This window comes from Lethenteron reissneri, chromosome 8, assembly GCF_015708825.2.
Source record: "Lethenteron reissneri isolate LAM-NWPU_2019-01 chromosome 8, ASM1570882v1, whole genome shotgun sequence".
Lineage (NCBI taxonomy): Eukaryota > Metazoa > Chordata > Hyperoartia > Petromyzontiformes > Petromyzontidae > Lethenteron > Lethenteron reissneri.
The window spans coordinates 6,347,688-6,374,900 of NC_083786.1; the positions used below are offsets into that span (position 1 = coordinate 6,347,688).

At 51.8% G+C, this 27,213-nt stretch overlaps 1 protein-coding gene across 2 annotated transcripts in view; it reads right to left on the reverse strand.

Annotated features, from left to right (window-relative positions):
* Positions 1 to 1,092: 1,092 nt before the first annotated feature.
* The window catches only part of LOC133362489 (transcription factor p65-like), a 29,897-nt gene continuing 3,776 nt past the window's right edge, over positions 1,093 to 27,213 (reverse strand). The window contains exons 2-10 of one of the 2 annotated variants that reach the window (XM_061581444.1): positions 18,357 to 18,416; positions 9,377 to 9,525; positions 8,444 to 8,592; positions 7,787 to 7,875; positions 7,451 to 7,579; positions 6,413 to 6,517; positions 5,627 to 5,842; positions 5,132 to 5,212; positions 1,093 to 4,631 (exon numbers count right to left, since the gene is read on the reverse strand). In XM_061581444.1, coding sequence (XP_061437428.1) covers positions 4,000 to 4,631; positions 5,132 to 5,212; positions 5,627 to 5,842; positions 6,413 to 6,517; positions 7,451 to 7,579; positions 7,787 to 7,875; positions 8,444 to 8,592; positions 9,377 to 9,525; positions 18,357 to 18,416 — 1,610 coding nt within the window. In that variant the 3' untranslated portion in view covers positions 1,093 to 3,999. The remainder of the gene's footprint in view (positions 4,632 to 5,131; positions 5,213 to 5,626; positions 5,843 to 6,412; positions 6,518 to 7,450; positions 7,580 to 7,786; positions 7,876 to 8,443; positions 8,593 to 9,376; positions 9,526 to 18,356; positions 18,417 to 27,213) is intronic. The other variant, XM_061581451.1, reaches the window with a different exon arrangement.

Below are 27,213 nucleotides of genomic sequence, written 5' to 3' on the forward strand. Positions count from 1 at the left end.
AGAGCCACACATACACACAGAGCCACCACCGCTTTAGACACAATTGAGGGAGGGGGGCTTTCGCATGTTTCTGCGGTAAATCGCACGAGATGAACAACAATGATGGCGCCGAAGGTAACCTTGGCTGGGAGTCGAACCCTCCGCCTTTTCACTTCCTCCTCGCTGGCTGGCACCGTGCCAAGTTCCCCATCGCTTGCTTGCGCGCCGTAAAACACCGTGGCGGTATAAATAGCACGCCCACTGTACCAAACCCACTGTGCCTCTTCTGCACAAAACGAGCCGAAACACACAAAAAGGGGCCCGTGTCATCAATAGGAAAATATATTATAGGCGACGTTTCGGGCAACGGTCCGTCTTCAGAGCGCATTCTCTGCTATGTTTACACGCCGCATGGAGTCTTCCCCAATGGTCGAGGCGAATCCCATTAACGCACTGAGACCCCCTCCTGCCCCAGCAGCAGCTCTGGCCCAGGACTGGTTCAGATATCCCTTGCCCACTGATCCAGTTCGCCGTGACAAGGGGTCAATCGAACTCGGGTCACCGCCATCAACGCAGGCAACGCAACGCACAGGCGCGCGTGGCACACAAGGAACACACACAACGAAGATCAAAGTTCCCCCCGTGTAGCCCTGCACGGGCTGATGGGGAAAGTTCTGTTCGTGAGCACACGCATCACAAGGGGGTTAGGGCTGCACCACGCCTGGCCGCCTTTGTCTCCCCGGACCAGATACTAGTCATTTTTAGACGGAGTTGACCTATGGGGAGGCCCACTACCGGCTCATGTTTATCGGTCGTGGGCGGGAATCGAACTCGGGTTGCCGGGTTCGTAGAGCAGTACGCTATCCACTACACTACCGCTCTAGGTCCTGGGTCTCCCATAGGTTGACTCAGCCTTAAATGAGTACCGTACCTACATTGAGTGAGGGGTGTATGCATTAGAAATGCAGGAGAGAAAGGTGGCCGGACGTGGTGCTGGCCACAGCCGCCCTCTCGCTTGCCGTGCCGGCCTTCACAGGCGTTTGCCAACAGCACACGTGGACACGCACACGTACACACACACAGCTGCACAGAAGAGGGCAGTTACACGAAACGTCGTATATTATCTGTGTTTAATAATGTGTTCAGTGTTTTTGACATGTGTTTTTGTACCACTGGCAACGAAGCATCATCATCAGCAGCATTAGCAGCAGCTCATTTGTATCTGGTGAAGTTTCATTGACCTTGAGGCCAGGGTCAGGATAAGCCAGCCCGTTCTCGACCCTTCCGGACAAACGTTGCTGGGTAAATTCCGCGACTGTCGAAGACAATGCAATGGCGTATCACGACGTAGAGTTTGAATACAAGTGTGACAGTTTTGAGTTGAACAGGGAGAGAGGTCTCCGTTTAGGTAAACCGGAGTAACGCCTTCCAATAACATCATTAGCTGACAGCAAGCGTGGAGTGTTTCACAGGCCAGATGTTGCTGATGATAACGCCACCCAGAACAGTCAAAGCTAGACGAGATTAACTATTGGCTCTTTGACGCAGAGGGGTGGATATGTTGTTTTTTTGCGTTAGTGTATCTTTTCGCACCTCCTACTTTTCACGGTGCGAAATAATTTCAACAGACATACTGTACATACATCACCACGTACGCGCGTATTAAATAGTGAATGAGGCCTGCAGACATCTGCGAAGCGATGCTAGCCGAATAACTTAAACATGAAGCGAGTCTACCTCGTAGGCACAACAATGAATCAGCTTATAGACAGCGTGGACAGAGACGACCTGAAGCGGGGAGCTGCCCCTCCTCTACAGCCCCCCCCACTTCTCCTCCTGCCCAATAGCGAGGGTTTCCCAACTTCCATAGCTCACCAGCCCGCACCACGGCGTGTCAGACACTCCGGGTTCACCAATCTTGTGCCAATCCGTACGAAACGTGCAGCACAGCCGAGGTCGTCACACGCGGCACGCGCCTGATGATTGAAATCCAATCGGGCGCTCGCTGCTTCACGCGCGACAAGCTAAAAGGCAAAGGTCACCCCAATGGAATTGTAACAGACTGTGGGGGCAAGTGCTGTTAGCGAGCACCTAACAAGGCCGGCACTGCACAAGCTGGTGGTGGTGTGGCCAGCACCGCGCCCGGCCGCCTGTGGCTCCCCAACCATGGTGATTACACCGAACGCAGGACACGGGGTCAGTAGTGCAGTGCGCCAACCACTGTGCCACCGCTCCCACAACACACGCACACAAGGTATCAGTCTCTCTTAATTCGAATCGGTGCTCTCTACGTCACACGGGGACGAGTTTAGCAATCATCAGGCACGTGCAGCATACAACGACTTATTTAGCATTTCCGTTCCACAGTTCCCTCTCTCTTTGTTGCCGAGCAGTCGGCCACAGTGACTCAAATTTAATTTGACCACATCCTAAGTTAGACACAAGAGGACGACGCTGTAGTTCTTGAGGAACTGTCGATGGCTTTTGCGCAATGCGCAGAGGCCGCATTCTGTTTCTGCACGTGACTGTGTGTTTGTTTGAAATGTACGGGTATGTCCACGGCGCGATGTCACAGCACGCAGGCAGAGAGGCCGAGTGCGTCTCCAGGGAGCCGGACGGACGAGAGCTGGAATGGTAGTCGAGAGGAACAACCCTGGACGGCCACAACAAACACCTCCTCATTCGAGACCTAAACATCACAACCTCCTAGATTCCACAGTCCTTCTCCTTTAAGAAGAAGACGCCGGTGGTGGAATCATCATCCGCGTCAGAACATCACCAGCAGGCCGATGCGCACATCTCCTCCGTGAATGCAAAATTAAAGATGCAGTCGAGCGATTGTGGCCATGCCACCGACGCTATGGACCGTGCAGTAAACCCACAGTGGTGCGCGCTCCTTCAACTGATTTAGGAGGAGATACATTGAAACGACACCACACGAAGTCTCTCTCTCTCTCTGATCTCGTCATGGCCAGCAGCAGAAAGACCTCGACTTTGGCATCGAGCTCCTAAACCACAACATCGCTGCTGCTGCTGCTGCTGCCATCATCACAATGCGATAATGGAGCTGCAATGTTAACTACAAGACAGTAAATAATCGATTATGGAATCTAATCGCTCCCCGGCCCCAACCAGCCTCATCAGAACAAATAATTGAATCGCGTTGAGCGAGGATTGTTGTACGTCTACAAGCGAATGCGACAGCGTAGCTACGATTAAAGTATTTACACGGTTAACATTTTATGTAACTTGGCAAATATCCTTGAACCGTCATCTTTCAGAGCCCGATCCCCTTACTTGCCCCGAAGTTTTTACATACATTGAATGATAAAAAAAAACAGTAAAATAATGTCGCCAGAGCGTCACCGAGTCTCAAGGCCGCATTCTCAGGAGGGTTCTGCCGCACTCGAATGATTGTCCGCTTCTCGCACTAGAAAACCCATCGCGGTGAAGCTTGCGAGGGTTCACCGGAGGAGAGAACGAGGAGGCGCAGCTCCGTAGTCGAGAGCAAAGATGGGGTCCTCCAGCAACCCGCATGCTCGACTGCCATCGTCACCTGGGTGGACGGGGGGGGGTCGCCACCTCTTGGGTACAAAACTCGTCAGGGGAGGGCGGGAGGGAAGACGAATCACGGGCAGAAGAATATCTCACGGCGCCGCGTAGATGGAGACGCCATCGTGGCCGAAGTCATCGTGGAGGCACGGCCACACCTCTTCAACGCTCCCTCTCCCTGCGCCAGGTATCCCGCAGCTGGTGCACAGCGAGTGACACGAACGGCGACCTCCGTGACCTGGCCCAGCAGTGTCCACCGCCTCTTCTGAGCTCTTCGCTTCCCCTTGGCCGCCAGACTCATGCCCCCCTTGCGTGGTGCGTCATCGTCCTCATCATCATTATTGATATTATTACGCAACTGACAAACACGGGGCCGTGCCAATTCCCGGGAAGTCTGACCCAGCTCCCAGGGGACGGCGAGAGAACGATCCTGGGGGGAAAAGCCGGGACAGGCGGCAACCCGACTACTTAAGCAACAAACTGCTCCGGCACGTTCTCGTCGATGTTCATCAGGTCGTTGTAGTTAATGTGCAGACGGCCCTCCTGCAGCTCCCTGAGGACATGTTCAGCCATGTGGTCGTCGTCCGCCTCGAGCGGCAGAACGTCCTCGAGCAGCGCGAGGTCCATCGCGGCGCGAGCGGCCTCCTCCTCCACCGCCACCTCCGCGGACGGCACCGGCATGGCCACGCCGGCGGGAGCCGGGTCGAGCGTGAGCCGCAAGGTGGCGAGGTCGCCCGCCAGCACGGCGCTCACGGGGCCCGTGTTCTGGGCGAAGATCTCGTCGATCTGCGCCACCTGGTCGTCCGTGAAGGGGGCCTCCGGTGGCGGGGCCACCTGCAGAATGCGGCCCTGGGACATGGTGACGTTGAGGATGGTGTTGGTGGACGTCACTGTGCAGCCCGGGCCGATGAACAGATCCGGGGGGCTCGGGGTTGAGATGGGGGGGCTCGGGGTGGCCGGGGAGGTGGCGGTGATGCCGCCGGCTCTGCGCGGATTCAGGCCTCGGGAGGAACTGAGTCGCTTGGAGTAGCGCGTTGCGGGCGTGGAGGGCTTCGTGGGAGCGGCGATGGGGGCCGTCGGGGCGGGGGGCCCCGATGCACCTTCATGCAACGACACGACATCCACAGTTCTTACTCTTACAGTATAGCCTTTAACAGACTGTTGGGGCAAGTGCTGTTAGCGAGCACCTATTAAGACCAGCATGGCACATGGGGGGTAGGTGGCCAACACAATGCCCGTCCGCCTTTGTCTCCCTAGTGGCGATGTTTACACACTGCACTAGGTACAAATTTGAGGCTGAGTCGACCTAGAGGAGGCCCAGGACTGGTTCAGATAGTCGTCACTGGTATTGGCCGTGAGCGGGAATCGAACTCGGGTCGCCGAGTTAGTAACGCAGGGCGCTGACCGCTACACCACTGCTCCCCACAAGTTATATACACGCGCGCACGAACACACATACACACAAACGTACCCACAAATGTACGTGTGCGCACACGTACACACACACATGCATACATACACACAAATGTACACAAGAGTGGGTGTGGGGGTACGCGTGGGTGGGGGGTACGCGCGTGGATGAGGGGGTACGCGGTGGTACCTGCGTGCATCGATCCGGAGTTCACAAACTCTTGCAGCTGGTAAGGCGTCTGTTTTCGTTTGCGCTCAACTCCAAACGCATCTGTAGTGGGAAGAACAGAAGACAATCATTTTCTCTCTTTTTAATATCAATGAATGTATTCCTTGGGCAACGGATGAGTGTTTGTTTGTACACAACACCAGGCCCGGCTGTTGTGAACCTTCTAGGAGGCGCAGTCGCGAACAGAGAGGGACAGAGAGGGCGCTACCTCGGCGCTGCCCACGCCATGTGGGGCACACAGATCGCACGCGGCGACGAGGTGGGTTGTGGCGAGGTGGGCTATGGTGAGGGAGGTGGTGGCGAGGTGGGTGATGGTGAGGGAGGTGGTGGCGAGGTGGGCGATGGTGAGGGAGGTGGCGACGAGGTGGGTGGTGACGAGGTGGGTGACGAAATGGTCACCGCGCGGATCTAAAATCAACGCGGAAAAAAACAAACGGTGATGGCAGAGTCGCGCACCGTCCAGCTCGGGCTTGTACAGGAAGCTGTGCGGGTTGCTCTGCTGCTGATCCGAGGGGCGCCAGAGGTAGATGGAGACCTTGACGGGGGCGCAGATGCCCTGGTCGTGGAAGGCTGGCGTCTTGAAGACGATGGCCACCTGCTTGTGGACGTCGCCCGTCGAGAAGATGCCCTCGGCCTGCCAGCCGGCCAGCGAGAAGATCACCCGGATGTCATCTGTGCGGCGATGCAGGGGTCGTGGATGGGAGTGGAGGGGGTCGACGGGGGAGTGGGGGGAGGGGGACAGGGGAGCAGGGGAGTTGGGGGGAGAAAGGGGGTAAGGGAATGGATGGGACTGTTTTGAGGATCGCTGTAGCTAAGCACAGTATGCCCAAAGCGCCCAGCAACAAACAGCACTGTTGTAATAGATAAGGGGGTGTAAGAATACGTTTGCTGATTTGAGCGAGGTTACCGTTGTAAGAGTCGAGAAGTGAGGTGACCTGCAATGTGGTGAGTGAGTGTGTGGGTGCGTCAGTGTGTGGGTGAGTGTGTGGGTGAGTGCATCAGTGAGTGTGTGGGTGAGTGTGTGAGTGTGTGGGTGAGTGCGTCAGTGAGTGTGTGGGTGAGTATGTGAGTGTGTGGGTGAGTATGTGAGTGTGTGGGTGAGTGCGTGAGTGTGTGGGCGACTGTGGTCGAACATAGTATGGGATGAGACGAGACGGGCAGTGTGGTGCAGCAGTGCCCAATGCACTCTGATCTCCATGCCTCCTCCTCAACACATCTCCTCACCGGGTTCCAATTCCTCACCTTTCTGAACCTTCTCGCAGAACAGCATCACCTCGTCTCCTCCGTGCACGCTGCCGTAAGTTTTGTTCATGCGCGTGATCTTCAGTTGAGACGCGCACGTCGCCTCTACGGGGGGAGTCAAGGGTGAGATGCAGGATACACGCGGGTGAGACGTGGGTGAGACGCGGGTGAGACGCGGGTGAGACGCGGGTGAGACGCGGGATACACGAGGGTGAGACGTGGGATACACGCGGGTGAGACGTGGGATACACGCGGGTGAGACGCGGGTGAGACGCGGGTGAGACGTGGGTGAGACGCGGGATACACGCGGGTGAGACGTGGGATACACGCGGGTGAGACGTGGGATACACGCGGGTGAGACGCGGGTGAGACGCGGGTGAGACGCGGGTGAGACGCGGGATACACGTGGGTGAGACGTGGGATACACGCGGGTGAGACGTGGGATACACGCGGGTGAGACGTGGGATACACGCGGGTGAGACGTGGGATACACGCGGGTGAGACGTGGGATACACGAGGGTGAGACGTGGGATACACACGGGTGAGACGTGGGATACACGAGGGTGAGACGTGGGATACACGCGGGTGGGACGTGGGATACACGCGGGTGAGACGTGGGATACACGCGGGTGAGACGCGGGTGAGACGCGGTACACGTGGGTGAGACGTGGGATACACGCGGGTGAGACGTGGGATACACGTGGGTGAGACGTGGGATACACGTGGGTGAGACGTGGGATACACGTGGGTGAGACGTGGGATACACGTGGGTGAGACGCGGGTGAGACGCGGGTGAGACGTGGGTGAGACGTGGGTGAGACGCGGGTGAGACGCGGGTGAGACGTGGGATACACGTGGGTGAGACGCGGGTGAGACGCGGGTGAGACGCGGGGTACACGTGGGATACACGTGGGTGAGACGCGGGTGAGACGCGGGTGAGACGCGGGATACACGCGGGTGAGACGTGGGATACACGCGGGTGAGACGTGGGATACACGCGGGTGAGACGTGGGGTTAGGTGTGGGTGAGGCCCCTCACTCTTGTCGAAGATGATCTCGGAGAGGACCGGGGGCAGAATCTGGTTGCTGGGCAGCAGCTTTGCCTGGAAGCAGAGCCTCACGGCCGTGAGGTCCATCTCCTCGGGACGCAGCACCACCCGATCCGACACTGCGGAGGGGGGGTGTGTGGGCGGAATGAATGAATGGGGGAATGAGTGAGTGGGTGCATGAATTAGTAAAGTGTGTGAAGGAATGAATGAGTGAATGCATGAGTGGATGGGCGAATAATACATTCGTGGGTGGTGAATGAATGGGTGGGTGAATTAGTGAAAGAATGAGTGGATCATTTAATGAATGAGAGAGTGATGATGATCACCTTTGAAGGGGTTAATTTTTCTGATCTTATCTTCAGCCGAGCGCTGCACCATCGCCTTCTTCACGCATTGAATCCCAACGTTGATAAGCCTGGACCGGCACCATATCATCACCATTATTATCATCATCACCAGCATCGTAATCACCATAATTAGTATAATCATAATAACCAGCATTAGCATAATCATCATCTTTAGCATAATCATCATCAAATACTACCATAATCATTAGAATCATCATCACATGTGGATAACATTACTGTGCTTGCAGGGATGTTCATGGTGAAGATGATGGTGTTGATCACGGTGTTCATGATATTGATGGTGATGCTGGTGATGTTGATGATGCTCATGACGGTGGTGGTTATGGATGGTGATGACGACGCTGATTGTGGCGATGATGATGATGATGATGATGTTGGTGTTTGCTGGTGACACTGATGACGATAATGCTGATGGTGGGGGGATGATGATGATGATGTTGGTGTTTGCTGGTGACACTGATGACGATAATGCTGATGGTGGGGGGATGATGATGATGTTGGTGTTTGCTGGTGACACTGATGACGATAATGCTGATGGTAGGGGGATGATGATGATGTTGGTGTTTGCTGGTGACACTGATGACGATAATGCTGATGATGATGATGTTGACTCACTGCACGATCGTGCGGCCCTGGACCACGATCTGCTTGAAGATGCCATCTTCGCAATCGCGGCCCACCAGGCTGTAGGGGTGTGGCCGGTGGGGAGCGTCGCGCATCACCAGGCACACTTGCACCTCGGCCTTGCCCGTCAAGTTCACCAGCTGCCATCAACCACCACCAACATCAGTGGCATCACAGCATGAGCATTACAAAATCATGCACACACACGAGTAAGTACAAAAACGATGATCGTCATCATAGCAACATTACCACAGCATCACTACATCATCATCACTGCAACATCGTCACTTAAGATTGCTTTCCTTCCCCGCACCTCCGATTAGCACGGTTGGCTACGCACGGTGCGAAAGAAGTTCAACATACATAAATATATGTATACGGTGACCGAAGCAGTGGTAAATACTAGAAACTGTTGTAATATCTTCTCCGATTCCAGTGTGGTATGGGCCATGCGTAATAATGCAGCTGTTCACATTAAACAACTTCGGAAAGAAAGCAATTTTACAGCAATTATCTCTGCACTGAAAACAATACAAATTGCACATTCTCATCACACACACACACAGCACACGTTAAACTGTGCACACGGGCAGAAGCTAATTTAAAAATATTCGGGTTGGATTTGATTCCACGTTGGTTGCTTTAACAATAAATATAAAGACCTGGTCACGACAATGTTATGGATGTTATCATTATGAATTCTCAGAGACCAAAGTCTTGCTCAAAAGGTGCATTGATGTTGGTGCTCATCTTCTGCTTACAGCCCTACAATATCATCACCGGCCTAATAATCCGATGACGCGATGATTACCGTAGATCGCGTGCCCACCACCTCACTGCCTCATCCTCGTGACACCCCCCACCCCCCTCCCCATCGCGTAACCCCCACGCGTGACCCCCACACCCCCCCCCGCGTGTCCGTACCCGCACGCTGGGGTAGGTTTTGTCGCGGTCCGTAGAGCTGGCACCGAGCAGGGAGCCCGCGCACGTGCCCTCGGACGGGTAGCGGAACCTCATGCCCCGCGCCTCGGGCTGCTCGACCACCTCCAGGAAGGGGGCGGCAGGGCCGCGACCTGGGGGAGGGTTGTGGAGGGGAGAGGTCGGTGAGATGTGGGGGAGGCGGGGTGGGGGGGGGACCCCTCTATCCACGCATGGTTGAGGTGGGGAGGGGGGCACGTACGTCCATGATTCCTCTGAGCGCGCCGTATAGCGTGGAAGCTACACACGTGATCACAAAGGTCCCCCCCCCCCCCCCCGCATATCCTCAACAGTGTTTTGAAGCAAGTGTGATGGGAGCGAGTAGCAGCACCTCTATGTCACACTCAACTCATAGGCAGGGCTACATTTCAGCCAGAGCTGCCCTGGGCTGAGCTTCGGAAAATATCTCCCATGGAGATTTGGGAGTACGCACCGTGGACATACGGCCCTTTGTCACTCCACTGCTGGATGCCCCCCCCCCCCCATTCCTCTGGATTGCACAGACAGGCACTCGGAGATTAATTATATTTGTTGACGCGGGTGAGAAACATCGAGCCTTAAGCATGACCCCGCGGGAGGGGCCTTGGTAAAAATAAAAATAAGGAAGTTACAGCAAAGAATAAATCACAACATTGCAGACACTTGAGTGGCGAAGTCACTGGAGAAGAACATTGAGACGTGTGCACCACCGGCCACTCGGGTGTCACCGTCAGCAGGGGACGTGCGCGTGTATCATCGACACTGCAGCGCTCAGTCGCACCGGGCCCCGTTAGCCACACGCATTTGGGGATGTCGCTTAGCGCGGATCAGAAATACAACGGCCACGTGGCGCGGGGGTTCGCTAACCACGTGTGCGTGGTTGGGGGGAAGAGATATTGGGGGGGGGGGAAGAGATATTTCATTGAGGAAGGAAATGGAAAGAGGCTAGCAACACGAGATTACGTCTCACCGTCGCCAGATTTCGCCGTGGGTGACATTCGGGAGAAGCGAGAGAAACGTTATGATGAGGTCGGGCCGACCCGCTCGAACTTGGCTTCTGATAATAAAAGAAAAAGCCTCATCGGTTTCCTCCTCCAGTCTAAAATAACTATTCTGAGGCCACGGAGGTAATGATGAGCCGATCTGTTATGGAGGCCAGAATGGATTTCGTCGCCCCGCGAGTTGCTTCGTCAAAGCCGAGCGGAGATGGCGACGAGTCTCGGAGGACGGCCACCGATGGGAGACGGAGCGATGTGAAATCGGCTCGTGTGCGGCTGCCTGCTGCGTGGGATTCTCAGAAAGTCGTCACGCGATGGCGACCTGATGGCGGAGGCTAGGCGGGAGGGCCTCCTTCATCCAGCGGTGGATTGGACGTTAGAAGTCGTCTCGTGTGTCCCGTTAGTAGTCGTAGTAGTAACGCCGGTGGTCCCTGTGTCTCTCATTCACCCTCCCCAGTCACAACACGCGCCGCCGCCCTGCTCTGTGTATTTGCCACGGGGAATATGGCCCCAAAAACCGCAAGTTTCACATGAGTATTATTCCACCATTGGAACCTCCTTTGCCAGAAGCAACCACGAGCTCTCATACTCTGATGGTAAGCAACCCCAAGCTCTCATACTCTGATGGTGCATTGTCTTTGAGTTGTGCGCCTTTTGGCGTCATCTGGTCCAACACCATGTGAGACTAGGCTCTAAGGAAAGCTGTCTCGGGTGTGGACCAATCAATTTCAAGGACAGTGCATACATCATCAGAGTTGTGTTTTTTGTTTGCATTCCGACTGCAGGTATTGTAGTCAATGCAAACATGACTCCTTGTAAAAAAAGGTTTCAGTTTTGTTGCCAGATAAAAAGGGTAAAAAAACAATTATCATGAGTATTATTATCAGGGCCCACATCACAATGGCCCACGTGGCGATCCCAACACAAAATCAACGTCAATTCAGATCGAGGTGACTGAATCACAAATAATATGAATGGGTCGCTTTTGTTTTATTAAAGCAAATTGCATCTCAAAACGCTTCACATTTTGATCCACTACACCACACACACCAACAGCCTAAAATCAAAAACATGAACTGCATTTAAAAAAAAAGTGGTTAAGAATAAGTAGACCCACAGATGAATAAAATAAAAAGCGGCAAAGGAGGGCACGGAGGTGAACAAAGCATGGACGAGGTGGGGGCTACGTGAAACAAGAGACGTTTTCACTGGACATAAACACAGACCAAAGACAAAGATCCCCCCCATATAGCCTCAACAGGCTGTTGTGGCAAGTGCTGATCGCACTAATGAAGGCAGGGCACACGAGGGGGTAGGTGGCCAGCACCATGCCCGGCCGCCTTTGTCTCCCTCGTGGCGATGTTCACACATCGCACCAGGTACTCATTTGAGGCCGAGTTGACCTAGGGGAGATCCAAGATGTTGGCATGCCTGACCGTGAGTGGGAATCGAACTTGGGTGGCCGGGTTCGTAGCACAGCACGCTAACTGCTGCACTACATACACAAACACACATACAACAGCTGCGCCACCGCTCCCCACATAAACACATGTCACTACCATAATCATCAGTACAGTCATGGTAAACGCACCTGCTGGACGAAAACTCTCGCCACCGTGCGATACAATATAATCCAGTTGCACCTCCGATTAGCACGATTGGCTTCGTACAGCACCAAATAAGTTGAACATACAAAAGCTTCCAGCACGTGCCGCGAAATGTCGGACATCCTGTCGGTTGTACAGGAGGCGGGACAGCCTAAATGAGCACATTGTGGGAGAGAGATAAGGCAGCACAATCGCGCCAAATCCAGCACGTGAAAAGTAAAAAAGAAATATTTGACCAGGTAAGGCCCACTGAGCATGACAGCTCTTTTTCAGAAGCGACCTGGCTATTAATGATGGCTCTACGAAGTGCATTATCACGTGGCAATTTATAGCAGCCAAATATTCTAAACGCATGTTTCTAAATGTGGAGGATAAAACTGGAAGGACCAGGAGAAAAATCCACGCGACCACGATTATAGACACACGCAAACTACAAATATATAGCAGGCGTCGGGTTCGGGATCGAACTCACGACTTCGTGTATACCAGGCGAGGTAGTTAACATCTCGCCACCGTGGCGTCCTCGGTGATGTGGCGATGCTGCTGCATTGCTAGTGTTGCAAAAGCAGTCAACAACACCAAAAAAACACACTCGACACATTCCGTGTCAATTAATTTTCCATAATTTAAAACATATTTTGCACGTGCTGTGAAGGGACATTGTCCGAAACGTCGCCTATTATTAATGAATGTGTTGAGTGGTGTTTTTGTGGACATTTTCGGAGCAGAGTCAGACCAGGTGACTCACTTTTCTCTAGGTCAGTGGCCGGCAACCGAAAAAATGTGCCATTTTTTTTTATTTGGTAAAAAAATTAAATCTATATTCCAAAAGCCACAATGCATGTGAATACAAAGCAGTCCTTAAAGAGCCGCGTGCGCCTCCAGACCTGCAGGTTGCCGAACCCTGCCATATGGCCATTCATTCGTAGGGGACATGAGAAAATATTGACCGAGTATTGTGTTGTAAAAACAAAGGCATATGCCGTACATACACATCAGCGGGGAATGCATAGCAGGTTTCCCTCGCTTTGTGCGATTTCGTGGAGCTGCGGCTAATCTATTTCTACCAAAAATTCGCGTTTGAATCCACTCTCCATGCGGCTATGCGGTCGGCCGTGGAACAACATTTTGTGAACCGTGTGTGTGTGTCCTGCGTGTGTGTCCTGTGTCCTGTGTGTCTTGTGTGTGTGTGTCCTGTGTGTGTCCTGTGTGTGTGTGTGTCCTGTGTGTGTGTGTGTCCTGTGCGTATGTGTCCTGCGTGTGTGTCCTGTGTTTGTCCTGTGTGTGTGTCCTGTGTGTGTGTCCTGAGTGTGTGTCCTGTGTGTGTGTCCTGCGTGTGTGTCCTGTGTGTGTGTGTCCTGTGTGTGTGTCCTGCGTGTGTGTCCTGCGTGTGTGTCCTGCGTGTGTGTCCTGCGTGTGTGCCCTGTGTGTGTATCCTGTGTGTGTGTGTCCTGCGTGTGTGTCTTGCGTGTGTGTCCTGTGTGTGTATCCTGTGTGTGTGTGTCCTGCGTGTGTGTCCTGCGTGTGTGTCCTGTGTGTGTATCCTGTGTGTGTGTCCTGCGTGTGTGTCCTGCGTGTGTGTCCTGTGTGTGTGTCCTGCGTGTGTGTCCTGCGTGTGTGTCCTGCGTGTGTATCCTGTGTGTGTGTGTCCTGCGTGTGTGTCCTGCGTGTGTGTCCTGCGTGTGTATCCTGTGTGTGTGTGTCCTGTGTGTGTGTGTCCTGCGTGTGTATCCTGCGTGTGTGTCCTGCGTGTGTGTCCTGCGTGTGTATCCTGTGTGTGTCCTGCGTGTGTATCCTGTGTGTGTCCTGCGTGTGTGTCCTGCGTGTGTGTCCTGTGTGTGTGTCCTGTGTGTGTGTCCTGTGTGTGTTCTGCGTGTGTCCTGCGTGTGTGTCCTGCGTGTGTATCCTGTGTGTGTGTGTCCTGTGTGTGAACCCCGTGTACAATGTGTGCGCTACTCGGCAGGCTTCTGACCTCCTCGCGCGGTTTCGCTTTTTTGCGTCCTTTTGTTTTGAAACGCATCTACTACCCCTACCACGAAACCAAGCGAGGGTAACCTGTATTCACCCTCTCAGCTTGGCTGACCACACGCGGTCATTGCACTCTCAGGTCTCGTTGGAATGAACGGAAATGAAGCGTTGCAGTGATAACTTAGCAAAGAGAAGCCGCGCAATGGCTGGGCAGAGGTCGCGTGGGCATCGATCGGCGAACGATTGCAGAGACGGCGGCGGTATCCGTTGGAAGGTCACGGATGCCCGCGGACACGCGAACACACCGGTGGTCTCGAGTCGTGTGAACCCGGAGCAGGCGATGTTGAAGGCGCTCCGGGATCAATACCGAGGCGACGCGGGCAGTGATTTTGTAAATCTGAACTTGAAGATTAAAAAAAATGGAAAAGTCGCACGTGGATGCATTGTTGACGTGGAGGCTGTTGTCGAAGAGTGAAAAGTGCGCAAAGCAGCAGGAAGAATGAGATTGAGGGACTCAGAAAGAGGACACGCGCGGGTTTATTACATCATCCAAACTATGAAGCGAGTGGCTGGTCACGAATAACAAGAACCACAGCCACCTCGAAGTGACTGCCAAAGGATGGAATGCACTTCCGCCGTGGAGATGGAACGATGCGAAAGCAACCCGCAAGGGTCGCGAGAGACCGGTGACGGCACGGGGAGGATGTATTTCATCCAGCAGTGGATGGGTCATTGCTGATGACATTGACGGAACGCAACTGAGCGCAATGAATCCGTGAAATGGATGCAGACGGCGATGAGAGCCACAATGGCGGCGCGACTCTGCGAGCCATCCCTTTCACTTCCTCCAGACTCTCGCCATCCCCTTCCCCACAGCGCTGTGGTACCCCCACGACTGCCCCAGCTGCAATCCCCTACAACTCCCCCCAGCTCTCTCGGGAATCGACGAACTCGGGTCGCCGGGTTCGTAGCGCATCGCGCCAAACGCTAAACAATCGCTCCCCACAAACACTCCCCCTCCACCCCTCCACGACCCTACGGAAAACGCCTTTAACCACGACAGCCCGGTGTTGAACCTCGCGTGAGACGAGGGAGCCGGACTTTGATGCCTAAGCAGCTGCAGCCATGTCGCCTCCCTCGGATGAATCGCAACTCGAGGATAGAAACCTCGGAGTGGCGCCCCCTGCTCCCAGCTCCCCCCCAGCTGCCCCCCCCCCCCTCATTCGGCCAATGTTGTTCCTCTTAAAGCTGCGCGGGGTTAATTAAAAAAAAATTTATTGAAAGAGAGAGACATTGAACGTACTTCGTAAACCCACTGTACAGGGTGGTCCAGACCGATATAGCTCAGTGGGCATTACCCGGTCAAATACAAAGTTTAGTTTTCAATATAAAAGGCGACGTTTCGGGTAAAGGCCCCTTCTTCATAGCACATAAACAGAGAGGCCGGTAGAGATACAGAGGGGGTCACATGAGCTGGAGGTCTGCGCGTGTTTACACCACGGGGCCCGATTAATGTGTGTCGTGCACCCTCCTCCAGCCGACGCGGGATGAACGAACGCGCCACGTGGTTCCTGCATTGCAGCAGCAGCACCACCGGTGTTCTGCTGGGCAGCGATCTCGCAACGTTTAACAAAACCAAAACATTTACAAATGGGTACGAATGGCCTGATCAGGATCACATTTTAATAACGTTATATTATGACCGTTTATTTTTTTGTAAACATGCACATTAACTATTTTACCAGGTAAGACCCGATGCAGCTCTTTTTTTCAGAAGCGACCTGGGCTTGTCACAAATGACAGCTCAACGACGTGGTTTGTCACGTGGAAATGTACAGCAGCCAAATAATATAAACGCACGCTTCTAAACGTGGAGAAAAAAATAACCGCAGGATCCGGATGAATATTTACACACTAATTGTAGCTATTGAGTACCAAACGGACGCCTTCCATGATCACATTTACTGAAAATCCTCATTTGCATTAAAATTAAAGTCACAAAATGTTGCCATTTCTCTGGCCTCTCTGTCCACGTACTCTGAAGAAGGGCCATTACCCGAAGCGTCGCCTCTATTAAACATTTTCCTCCGTCTTAAGGCCATACACGTGTCATTATTGAGGTGAGTGTCGAGTTTTCGTTCCACCTTCACGGTTTTATTTCGCAGGTAAAACAGGTTTGCGCGGTATCGTGCGGTTACATTCAAATAATCACCGCACCTGTCGGGCAGCACCACGTGACGCTGGTAATTAGACCCCCCCCCACTTCTCTCCCGCCCCCCCCTCCCCGCCCGCAAATGGCGTCTCGATACCGCCTCTCAGGACGAGAAGGCGAATTTCACATTCACAGCACACACCACGCAATTCAACACAAAACCTCAACCAGAGCTCAACACGCTCGTCAATGATAACAACGCTATCCTTTCTGTGCGAGTGCACCCTTGGAATGATATGCAGTCAAGTTATCTAGATATAGGCGAGGTTTCTACCAACGGCCCTTCTTGTTGTTTGACTTGCATCCCACTGGGATTTTTGCACACAGCGTTGGTGTACGGTGTTTTTTCTGCAATATTTTGCTGTCTTTTCTTGGATTTGCTGTTTGCACTTAGTCACATATTCACTTTAAGATGTTTTTTGTTCATGTTTTAGTTTTTTGTTTGTTGCGGTTGCACCCGATTCAAGAGCCGAATGGCTCACAGGGCTATACCTAATACATGAACTTGAACTTCATCGCACACAATAAATGGAGAGGCCAGGAGAGAGAAAGAGGGCGCGGGTAGGAAGAGTTTTGAGAGTGCAATCGTTGATACAGGCGGGTGATGTTCTCGAGGGTGCGTGGCGATGGATGCAATTGCACCGTGGAACCAGGTGTCGGAGGGGCCTAAGGTTCAGGGCTGGCGAGGGCAGCAGGGGAGAGGGCAGACTGCCCACGTTGTGTTGAGTCCCTCGGGAGCCATGCGAAAATGCGGTGAGCCACATGTGCCGAGTCAGTGGCGCTTAGGGTGGCGTCCAACGGCTCTGGTACGAGCGGACCGTGATAATCATTCTCCCTTCTAACACAAACGCTGTTGGCTATGATGAATGTTCTTTGAAAGTTCATAAATTCTTGTTAACGATGTTTTGGAGGTTAATACGAGTTTGTTTAGGAGCAACCTGCACATTCTTTGAGACGTGACTTACCGTCCGTGTCAACTGGCCAGGCAAACTTTTTGTTGAATGCTCTATAGGATAAAATTGAGCTTTCGTGACTGCAGGAATTATTCTTTGGTTCTTTCGGTAAAGTCAGAGTGATAAAATTGAGGTCTAAGTACGTATGTTGAACTTCGTTCGCAATGCTCATAGCCAACCATACTAATCGGTGGTGCGGGAGAAGAATAACAACAAACTAAGCACACGAAAGCAGTTCTAAAGAAATGCGTTTTCAACCTAGATTTAAAAGTGCTCGAGTGGTTTTCTAATATCGGGAGGAAGAGCGTTCCGGACGACCGCAGAAGCGCGAGCCAAAACGCTGCTGCGAGGTTGACCGGAGTTCGCGTGATGATGGTTTGTGCTCCTTGACGAGATCGGCCAAGTTGTTGTGGCGGTTCATTTGCGGCAAGCACTCTCGTCGTGTGTGAATGAGCGCGACCTCACAATGTGTTCGTTCAGCGACCGGAAGCCAATGCAGCCCGGCGAGCACCGGACGCACACGGTCAGATCTTGCAGGACACGTCACGACACGTGCCAAGGAATGTTGCTACTGACGATGATATTTATCCGTGGTGAGTGTAGCCCTGCACCTTGCAGTATAGCAGTGGACCGTACCCCGAAGTGTTACGATCGGGTTTCTCTGGACCGCAGCGGTGGGGCAATTGCTCTGAACCCGGCGTCCTGTGGTTAGATTCCCAGCCGGGGCGAAACACGAGTGGAGCGTGAGTGATATCTGACCCGTTCATAGACAAGCTCGCCCTCCCTTCCCACCCCTATCCACCTTCAGCAACCCGCACTGACCAGCGTGGTGAAGTATGGTCAAGCAACTCCAATTAATGACACTACGAGAAGAGGCCTTCATCCAGCAGTGGAATCACAGAGAGTTGCAAATCAATAGCATGAGAAAAAACGTGTCGGGCAATGACACCTCTTCATGAATCATCGGTGTGTGATAAAGAAGGGCCATTGCCTGAAACGTCGCCTATTATATTTTCCCCCTTTTAAGAGCCACAGTGGTATTGACACTATGTGTTGAGTTATTAATTTTGCTTGTGCAACACTGCCAACACAGCATCAGCAGCATCGCCACAACCACCGTATAATAAGTTGAATTATGTTCTTAGTTTGATTGTTTTATTCTCGTTCATCATTGCACTTAATGTCCATCTCATCGTAAAGTCGTCGCACCGTCGCGTTGCGCTCCGCGTCTTCGCGTCCCAGGTCTCCCTCGCGAGGAGACGAACTCGTCTGGGGAAGGGCGGGGGGGGACAATGATCCTTCAATGAGGAGGGGGCGGCGGGGTTAATTTCTCCAAACAATTGTTTTGATCATTTACACTTTTGTTGAAAACGTATCACATGCTGGTTGTCAAGGGGGCCCCAACTCGTAGCTTTGGCCACCAGGGGGGCGGGGGGGGGGGCAAGGTACCCCCCTGCGTCCCACGCTCGTTACCCGACTGCCTCCCACGTATTCCTCCGCCACGATGGGAGGAAAGGGGGTGACGGAAGGAGTGGTAGTTACTGTACCACGGCGAGCACGCTGCAACTTCCAATCCATCGTCAAAGCAGTCACCGCGTTCTATCGGCCTCAGCGCCACACTCCACAGGAGGCGAACCACTGGGTTCGCAGGCAATGGGGGGGGGGGGGGTATTTGTCTGCGTGTGACCGTCTAGCGCAGTGGTTCTTCACTTTTACTGCAGCCTTGCACCCCTTTGCTTCTGAATCGTTACGAAAAAACTGCAATGCAATGTTAATAAATACATCGGTTTGATGAAATGAAGTATTTGTACTGACGTGCCCGTGCTTAATTTGTATTTCGATTATTTACCTTAAAAAAAAACTAAATATGGCCATGTCTCGCACCTCCAGAAAGGGCGTCTCGCACCCTCTGTGGGTGCGTGCACCCCTGTGGGTGCGTGCACCCCTTTGGGTGCGTGCACCCCTGTGGGTGCGTGCACCCCTGTGGGTGCGTGCACTCACAGGCGGTGCGTGCACCCCTGTGGGTGCGTGCACCCCTGTGGGTGCGTGCACCCCCTGTGGGTGCGTGCACTCACAGGCGGTGCGTGCACCCCTGTGGGTGCGTGCACCCCTGTGGGTGCGTGCACCCCTGTGGGTGCGTGCACCCCCTGTGGGTGCGTGCACCCCTGTGGGTGCGTGCACCCCCTGTGGGTGCGTGCACCCCTGTGGGTGCGTGCACCCCCTGTGGGTGCGTGCACCCACAGGGGGTGCGTGCACCCCAGGTTAAAGACCACTGCTCGAGCATGAGGCTCCGAGCAGCAGCAGCAGCAGGCGTGGAACTCTCCACCGAGCCGGACCTGCGAGGAAAGCCATTTCACCGCATCCGCGATCCCAATGTCCGGGACAATGTGGAAACATTGTCAATTTCTCCCGCCCTCGCATCACCCAACTAAACCTTGACATCGTACGGGTCTCTAGCCCTTCTAGAACACGAGTCGAGCTTATATCACTCGGTCATTCACTCAGCTGTAGCCCTTCTAGAACACGAGTAGAACTCACATCACTCGGTCACTCACTCAGCTCTAGCCCTTCTAGAACACGAGTAGAACTCACATCACTCGGTCACTCACTCAGCTCTCGCCCTTCTAGAACATGAGTAGAACCCACATCACTCGGTCACTCACTCAACTCTAGCCCTTCTAGAACACGAGTCGAGCTTACATCACTCGGTCATTCACTCAACTCTAGCCCTTCTAGAACACGAGTAGAACTCACATCACTCGGTCACTCACTCAGCTCTAGCCCTTCTAGAACACGAGTCGAGCTTACATCACTCGGTCACTCACTCAGCTCTAGCCCTTCTAGAACACGAGTAGAACTCACATCACTCAGTCACTCACTCAGTTCTAGCCCTTCTAGAACACGAGTAGAACTCACATCACTCGGTCACTCACTCAGCTCTAGCCCTTCTAGAACACGAGTAGAACTCACATCACTCGGTCACTCACTCAGCTCTCGCCCTTCTAGAACACGAGTAGAACTCACATCACTCGGTCACTCACTCAGCTGTAGCCCTTCTAGAACACGAGTAGAACTCACATCACTCGGTCACTCACTCAGCTCTAGCCCTTCTAGAACACGAGTAGAACTCACATCACTCGGTCACTCACTCAGCTCTCGTCCTTCTAGAACACGAGTAGAACTCACATCACTCGGTCACTCACTCAGCTCTCGTCCTTCTAGAACACGAGTAGAACTCACATCACTCAGTCACTCACTCAGTTCTAGCCCTTCTAGAACACGAGTCGAGCTTACATCGGTAGCTCCCTCGGCGTTATAACCCTTCGAGAACATTAGAATTGACAAGACACCCATAAACTTTCTAGCCCTTCTTGAAAATCCCAAATTTGACATTGCTCACTCAGCTCGCCCTTCGACATACACCACGATTAGAGCATGCATCGGCCGCTAACGCGCGTGTTGGTTCAGTAGATAGCTGAATTCTATCAATCAACACGGTGGGTGTTTACACAGTGGAACTCAAAGCTACAACCGTCGCCAACGCTCACCCGAGGCATGTTAACACACACACGATCAGTAAGTCGTAAGCAGCAGCAGCTGCTGCAGTGTGTGTGCCCATATCGAGTGCCGACTCCACAACTACGATTCGTGCACAACCACAACCATGATCTCGCCCGCCTCGTCTTGCTTCACTCATCTTCTTCCATGCCCCATCTCATCCTCTTCTTCTCTCTCTCTCTGTCCTTCGTTATCCCTGTGTCCAATCCCGTTTCCGAACATTCTCCCTCCTTGCACCCCTCCACTGGAATCAACTTTCCCTGTATATCGAGCAACACTGCACATAGACTCAACACTGCACATAGACTCAACACTGCACCATAGACTCAACACTGCACATAGACTCAACACTGCACCATAGACTCAACACTGCACCATAGACTCAGCACTGCACATAGACTCAACACTGCACATAGACTCAGCACTGCACATAGACTCAGCACTGCACATAGACTCAACACTGCACATAGACTCAACACTGCACCATAGACTCAACACTGCACCATAGACTCAACACTGCACCATAGACTCAACACTGCACCATAGACTCAACACTGCACCATAGACTAACACTGCCCATAGACTCGACACTGCCCATAGACTCTACACTGCCCATAGACTCAACACGACCCATAGACTCTACACTGCCCATAGACTCAGCACTGCCCATAGACTCGACACTGCCCATAGACTCGACACTGCCCATAGACTCAGCACTGCCCATAGACTCTACACTGTCCATAGACTCAACACGACCCATAGACTCTACACTGCCCATAGACTCAGCACTGCCCATAGACTCAAAACTGCCCATAGACTCAACACTGCCCATAGACTCAAAATGGCCCATAGACTCTACACTGCCCATAGACTCAGCACTGCACATAGACTCAACACTGCCCATAGACTCAACACTGCCCATAGACTCAACACTGCCCATAGACTCAACACTGTCCATAGACTCAACACTGCCCATAGACTCGACACTGCACCATAGACTCAGCACTGCACATAGACTCAACACTGCCCATAGACTCAAAATGGCCCATAGACTCTACACTGCCCATAGACTCAGCACTGCACATAGACTCAACACTGCCCATAGACTCAACACTGCCCATAGACTCAAAATGGCCCATAGACTCTACACTGCCCATAGACTCAGCACTGCACATAGACTCAGCACTGCACATAGACTCAACACTGCCCATAGACCCAACACTGCCCATAGACTCAAAATGGCCCATAGACTCTACACTGCCCATAGACTCAGCACTGCACATAGACTCAACACTGCCCATAGACTCAACACTGCCCATAGACTCAACACTGCCCATAGACTCAACACTGCCCATAGACTCAACACTGCACCATAGACTCAGCACTGCACATAGACTCAACACTGCCCATAGACTCAAAATGGGCCATAGACTCTACACTGTCCATAGACTCAGCACTGCCCATAGACTCGACACTGCCCATAGACTCAACACTGCCCATACACTCAAAACTGCACCATAGACTCAACACTGCACCATAGACTCAAAACTGCCCATAGACTCAACACTGCCCATAGACTCAACACTGCACCATAGACTCAACACTGCACCATAGACTAGACACAGCCCATAGACTCAACAGTGCACCATGGATTCAACGCTGCCCAAAGACTCAACACTGCCGACAGACTCAACACTGCCCATAGACTAAACCCGGACATAGACTCAACACTGCCGACAGACTCAACACTGCCCATAGACTAAACCCGGACATAGACTCAATACTGCCGACAGACTCAACACTGCCCATAGACTAAACCCGGACATAGACTCAACACTGCCGACAGACTCAACACTGCCCATAGACTAAACCCGGACATAGACTCAATACTGCCGACAGACTCAACACTGCCCATAGACTAAACCCGGACATAGACTCAATACTGCCCCTGTACGTGAAGCAGTCCCCTTCCTGAACCTCCTTCCGTTCCTCTCTTCAATCCTCACCTCTTCTCCATTTCCCATTCCCTTCCTCTTCCCCCCTCGCCCATCCACTCCGTTTCGTCACCCCCTACCGTTCCGTGACCCCCACATGCCCTCCCTGGCCATCTCTCTCGTTTTGTTACCGCTTTTGAACTCTGTTATAGAGAGCACCCGCCTTGAACCGAGAGCACCCGGGCGCTCTATAAATATATATCAAGATATTAATTGTATTGGTAATCATTGACATTGGTAAGGCGCATTTCATCCGTGAATGTGCAAAGAATGCTTTTTTTTAACGAATGTGCAGAGACAAATGTGTGGAGGAGACGTAGCGTCTGTTTTAATATCGATAAAGAAGGCCGCAGAGTTAGGCTGACGGACGAAGTTGTTACCTGCCATGAACCTTTTGATATACACGATACATGCGTGCGCTGTTGGTAGGCCTCGGCAAGGTAAGGTAATTTACCATTTTTACCGGGTAAAAGGGTAAAGGTGTCGACATGCCAAGGGGTAAGGTCAAGGGTAGGGTAAAGGTAGCTCGGAAGAATTACCCGGTAGGGTAAAAGTAGCGCGAAGTATTACCCGGTAAATACGGTGCCTTGTTTACCGATAAAAGCTCCGTGGCGCAGTCCGTGGCCTCCATTTAATAAGTAATATTAAAACAAACTTTTTTTAAAACGCGCTTTTATGAAACGTACGAGTAATGACAGAACTCCACGACTCCAGGAAGTGGCCCCGAAGCTCGCCATAACGTAAGGGCGGCAGTGGTGATTTACAGCCAACGTTAGTTGAGCGTGGACAATTAGACCCAAGCCGAAACATAACATGTAAAAAAGATTGTTTAAAAATATTTTTTAATGATAGAATATAGTATTGTCATCAGTATGACATAAGTATACCAAGTTTGCAGTCGATACCACATTAGGAAGTGGGTTAAAATTGAGTTACAAGATTTGAGGATACAACGACGACAACGACGACAACAACGACAACAACAACAAGCGTGTAAAATTGGAATCATCGAGAGAATTCTATATGATTAAAGCGCTCTACCTAGCATTTACCGTTATACACCTTTTTCATGTGTAGTACCCTAGTAATTACCCTGTAATCGGGTAATTTGTATGGGTAAAAGGTAGGGTAAAGGTAAGCTCGTTGCTTTTTACCTTTTACCTTACCTGCTAAAGGGTAAAAGGTAGGGTAGATGATTGTATTGTGGTAAGGTAAAGGTAGGGTAAAAGGTAGGCTCGTTGTTTTTACCTTTTAACTTTTACCTTACCTTGCCGGGGCCTAGCTGTGGGGAGGGGCCATTGCCCGAAACGTCGCTTATTTATATCTATTTTAAAGGCCACAAACACAGCGGTTATTGACGAACGTGTCGAGTTTTTCAGGTGCGATCGGACACTCGCCCTCGAGACATCGTCGACCAACACAATGGGAACGAAAGCGGAAAGAACATGTTGACAGCGCCAGACACGGAGAGGGTTCGTGTGAGTGAGTGTGCAGCGGTTAGCGCGCTGCGCTACGAACCCGGTGACCCGAGTTCGATTCCCGCTCACGGCCAACACCGGTGACGATTATCCGAACCGGTCCTGGGCCTCCCCTAGGTCGACCCAGCCTCACATGAGTACCTGGTGCAGTGTGTAAACATCGCCACTGGGGAGACAAAGGCGGTCGGGCGTGTTGCTGGCCACCCACCCCCTCGTGTATCGTTCCGACCTTCATAGGTGCTCGCTAACAGCACTTGCCTGTTAAGGCGGTCGAGGCTATATGGGAGAGTCTCTATCTTTGTACTGCACGTTGAACTTGCTTCGTACGTAGCCAACCGTGCTCATCGTAGGTGCGGGAACGCGTGCGGTAGAGGAGAAGTGCTAGAGCCAGCGAGCGAGAGACATCGTCGCTGAGACGGCTGAGACGAAGGCTGGGGACTGCCGGTGTAACAGGCTAAACTAACCCCTGCCCCGATTAAACCCGGGGGGTATAGTTTGGCCCAGGCCAGAGTATACCCGGGGGGATAAAGTGTCATCGGCTAAACGATACCCCCCGGGGCTTTAAACGAGACTGGGCCAGACCATACCCCCCTCCAGGCCAGAATATGCCCCATGTGAAAGTTCTAAGGCAATTATCCATACAGAGAACAGCCGACAACGAACTTCAATCGATATCTAAAAAGCGTATAAATGGAAGTAAGAATCTCAATTTGATCAATTGAAGCATTTTTAGGGTTAGGGTTATTATTAAAGTTTTTTCTGGTTGAAGCAATCAAAGTCTATGTGTTTACAATTTTAAATAAAATGTTGGAAAAATTTAGTAATTCATGTGTATATCGCTCAACACTATTACTATCATGGGAGTATGATTTGGCCTAGAGGGGCATCATTTGGCCTAGGCCATAATATACCCGGGTATAATCTAGCCTAGACCGTTTTAACCCCGGGTATACTACGGCCTGTGGATATACTATGGCCTGTGGGTATACTACGGCCGGTGACACCGGATCTCGATAACGCTGCAGGGAGCAACGCCATAGACCGCCGGTCATTCCGCCTGCCCGGGCGCCGTGTTTGTGCCACTCGCGGAATGGATAAAAAAAAGTTTACAATCGTCCCTCCGAACAAAAAATATATTTTACTTTCTCATACTCGCTCGTGTTTGGTTTTGGACCGTTACATATCTCGTTTGTTAGTTGTGTCATATTCCCGAAGGACCCTGCCGTACTTAATCGCTGCAATACTGTAGTCATGTTGTTTTGTCTCTGTGCTGCTGCTGTGCTCACGCAGCACCACAGATCTCCCGTGTAAAATATACGGGTAACTGGGCTACTAAACGGGACTATCACCCTTGTGTAACAAATCAAATAAACGTAAACTTCTGCATGATAAATGCATTTGGACACGGCGAATCGTTTAGTTCAACTGTGTTTGTTACACGGATGACCCAATGTAACCAGTTTCCCGGTTATTTTACACGGGGGATTCGTGGTGCGAATTGTACGTAATGTTTATATCTATGTTGGACTTATATTCTTGGTTCTTTCGGTAAAGCCACGTAGAAGGGAAATAATAAAATAATAAAAATATTCAACAATACAATTATCACGACGTTTCGACTGCAACACAAGCAATCGTCATCAGGTGTGAAATCCACAATTTTCGTGCTGTCGAAACGTCGTGAGAATTTTATTGTTTTATATTTTTATTATTTTATTATTCCCCTTCTACGTGACTTTACCGAAAGAACCAAGAATATTAATCCCTGCAGTCACGGAAGCTTTAAATAAAAATGTATGTTGGACTTCTTTCGCACCGTGCGTAAGCCAACCTCGCCAATTGGAGTTTCGGAGTTGAGCACCTCACAGATAAGCAGCATCTGAGTTGCAGCTCCAATAGCCGATCGCAGTCGGCCGTCACGACCATGACCTTCTGATTGTTATGATGGCAACATAGCACAGGACGCCAGAGAGAGAGGGAGAAACTCCCTTCCTCGTGGGAGTCGAGGAGGAAGTCGACGAACCCTGGACTGCAAGGAAGTCTGCGGTTACGGCGAGAGTGTGTGAACTAATCTCCATCTGTGGCATCTGTGTGGGGTAGACGAGTGTTGATGCACCCCCCCAACCTCTCACTTCCAAACTCGTACTCGTTGGTTTCCTCCCACGTCTACGAACTCCCGATATAATCGGTTGGAAATATTTTCGTCTACAGTATAAGTAGTTTCGTAAAGAACGCTGCTGTATATGTAACCCCTCAAGATTGCTTTTTTAACTTTCACAAACGCCTGCATTTTGGAAAACGACACAAAAAGCTGCCCTATATATTCTAACACAATTTGAGAACCAAAAAAAGTGGATTTTAGTTTTTTTCGAACGAGTCGAGTTCTTGCTCCGACTCCACAGACACTAAGCGACTTAACCAGGGGCGGCCCTCAGACTAGATGCCAGCAAGTGGCAGGGAGGACCCTAGGGAGAACCACGCACTCGGTGACCCCCAAACCCCCCAACCCCCAAGGTCAGATCTAGGCTGAGCTTCTAGGTAACTGGGAAACACTCATTGTTTTTTTTCGGTAAAGTCACGTATGTAGAAATAAAATAAAACTAAATAAAATACAATCAAATAAATCCCGACGTTTCCAACGCAACACAAGCGATCATCATCAGGTGGAAAAGGGGTGAAACACAAAGCGAGGGGACACACAGGGGGACATCACGAACATAGCGCATAGAGAACGGCAAACTGTACGGAGGCAAATACAACAAGAAGATGGGAGACGAGAATTATTAACTGGGAAACATTTTGCCTCTATTTTCGGTGTAATGTTTTTTATTCGTATTATTTTTTTAAAGCAGAGGCATACTTAGCCGGATTGTCCGTCCGTCCAACCAATACATTCTCAGAAATGTTGAGAAATGAATTATATCTTCTTGGTTCTTTCGGTAAAGGCACGTAGAATGGACGGCTGCTTGCGTTGTGGCCGAAACGTCGTGATAATTATTTTATTATGGTTTTTTTTCCAGCTACGTGACTTTACCG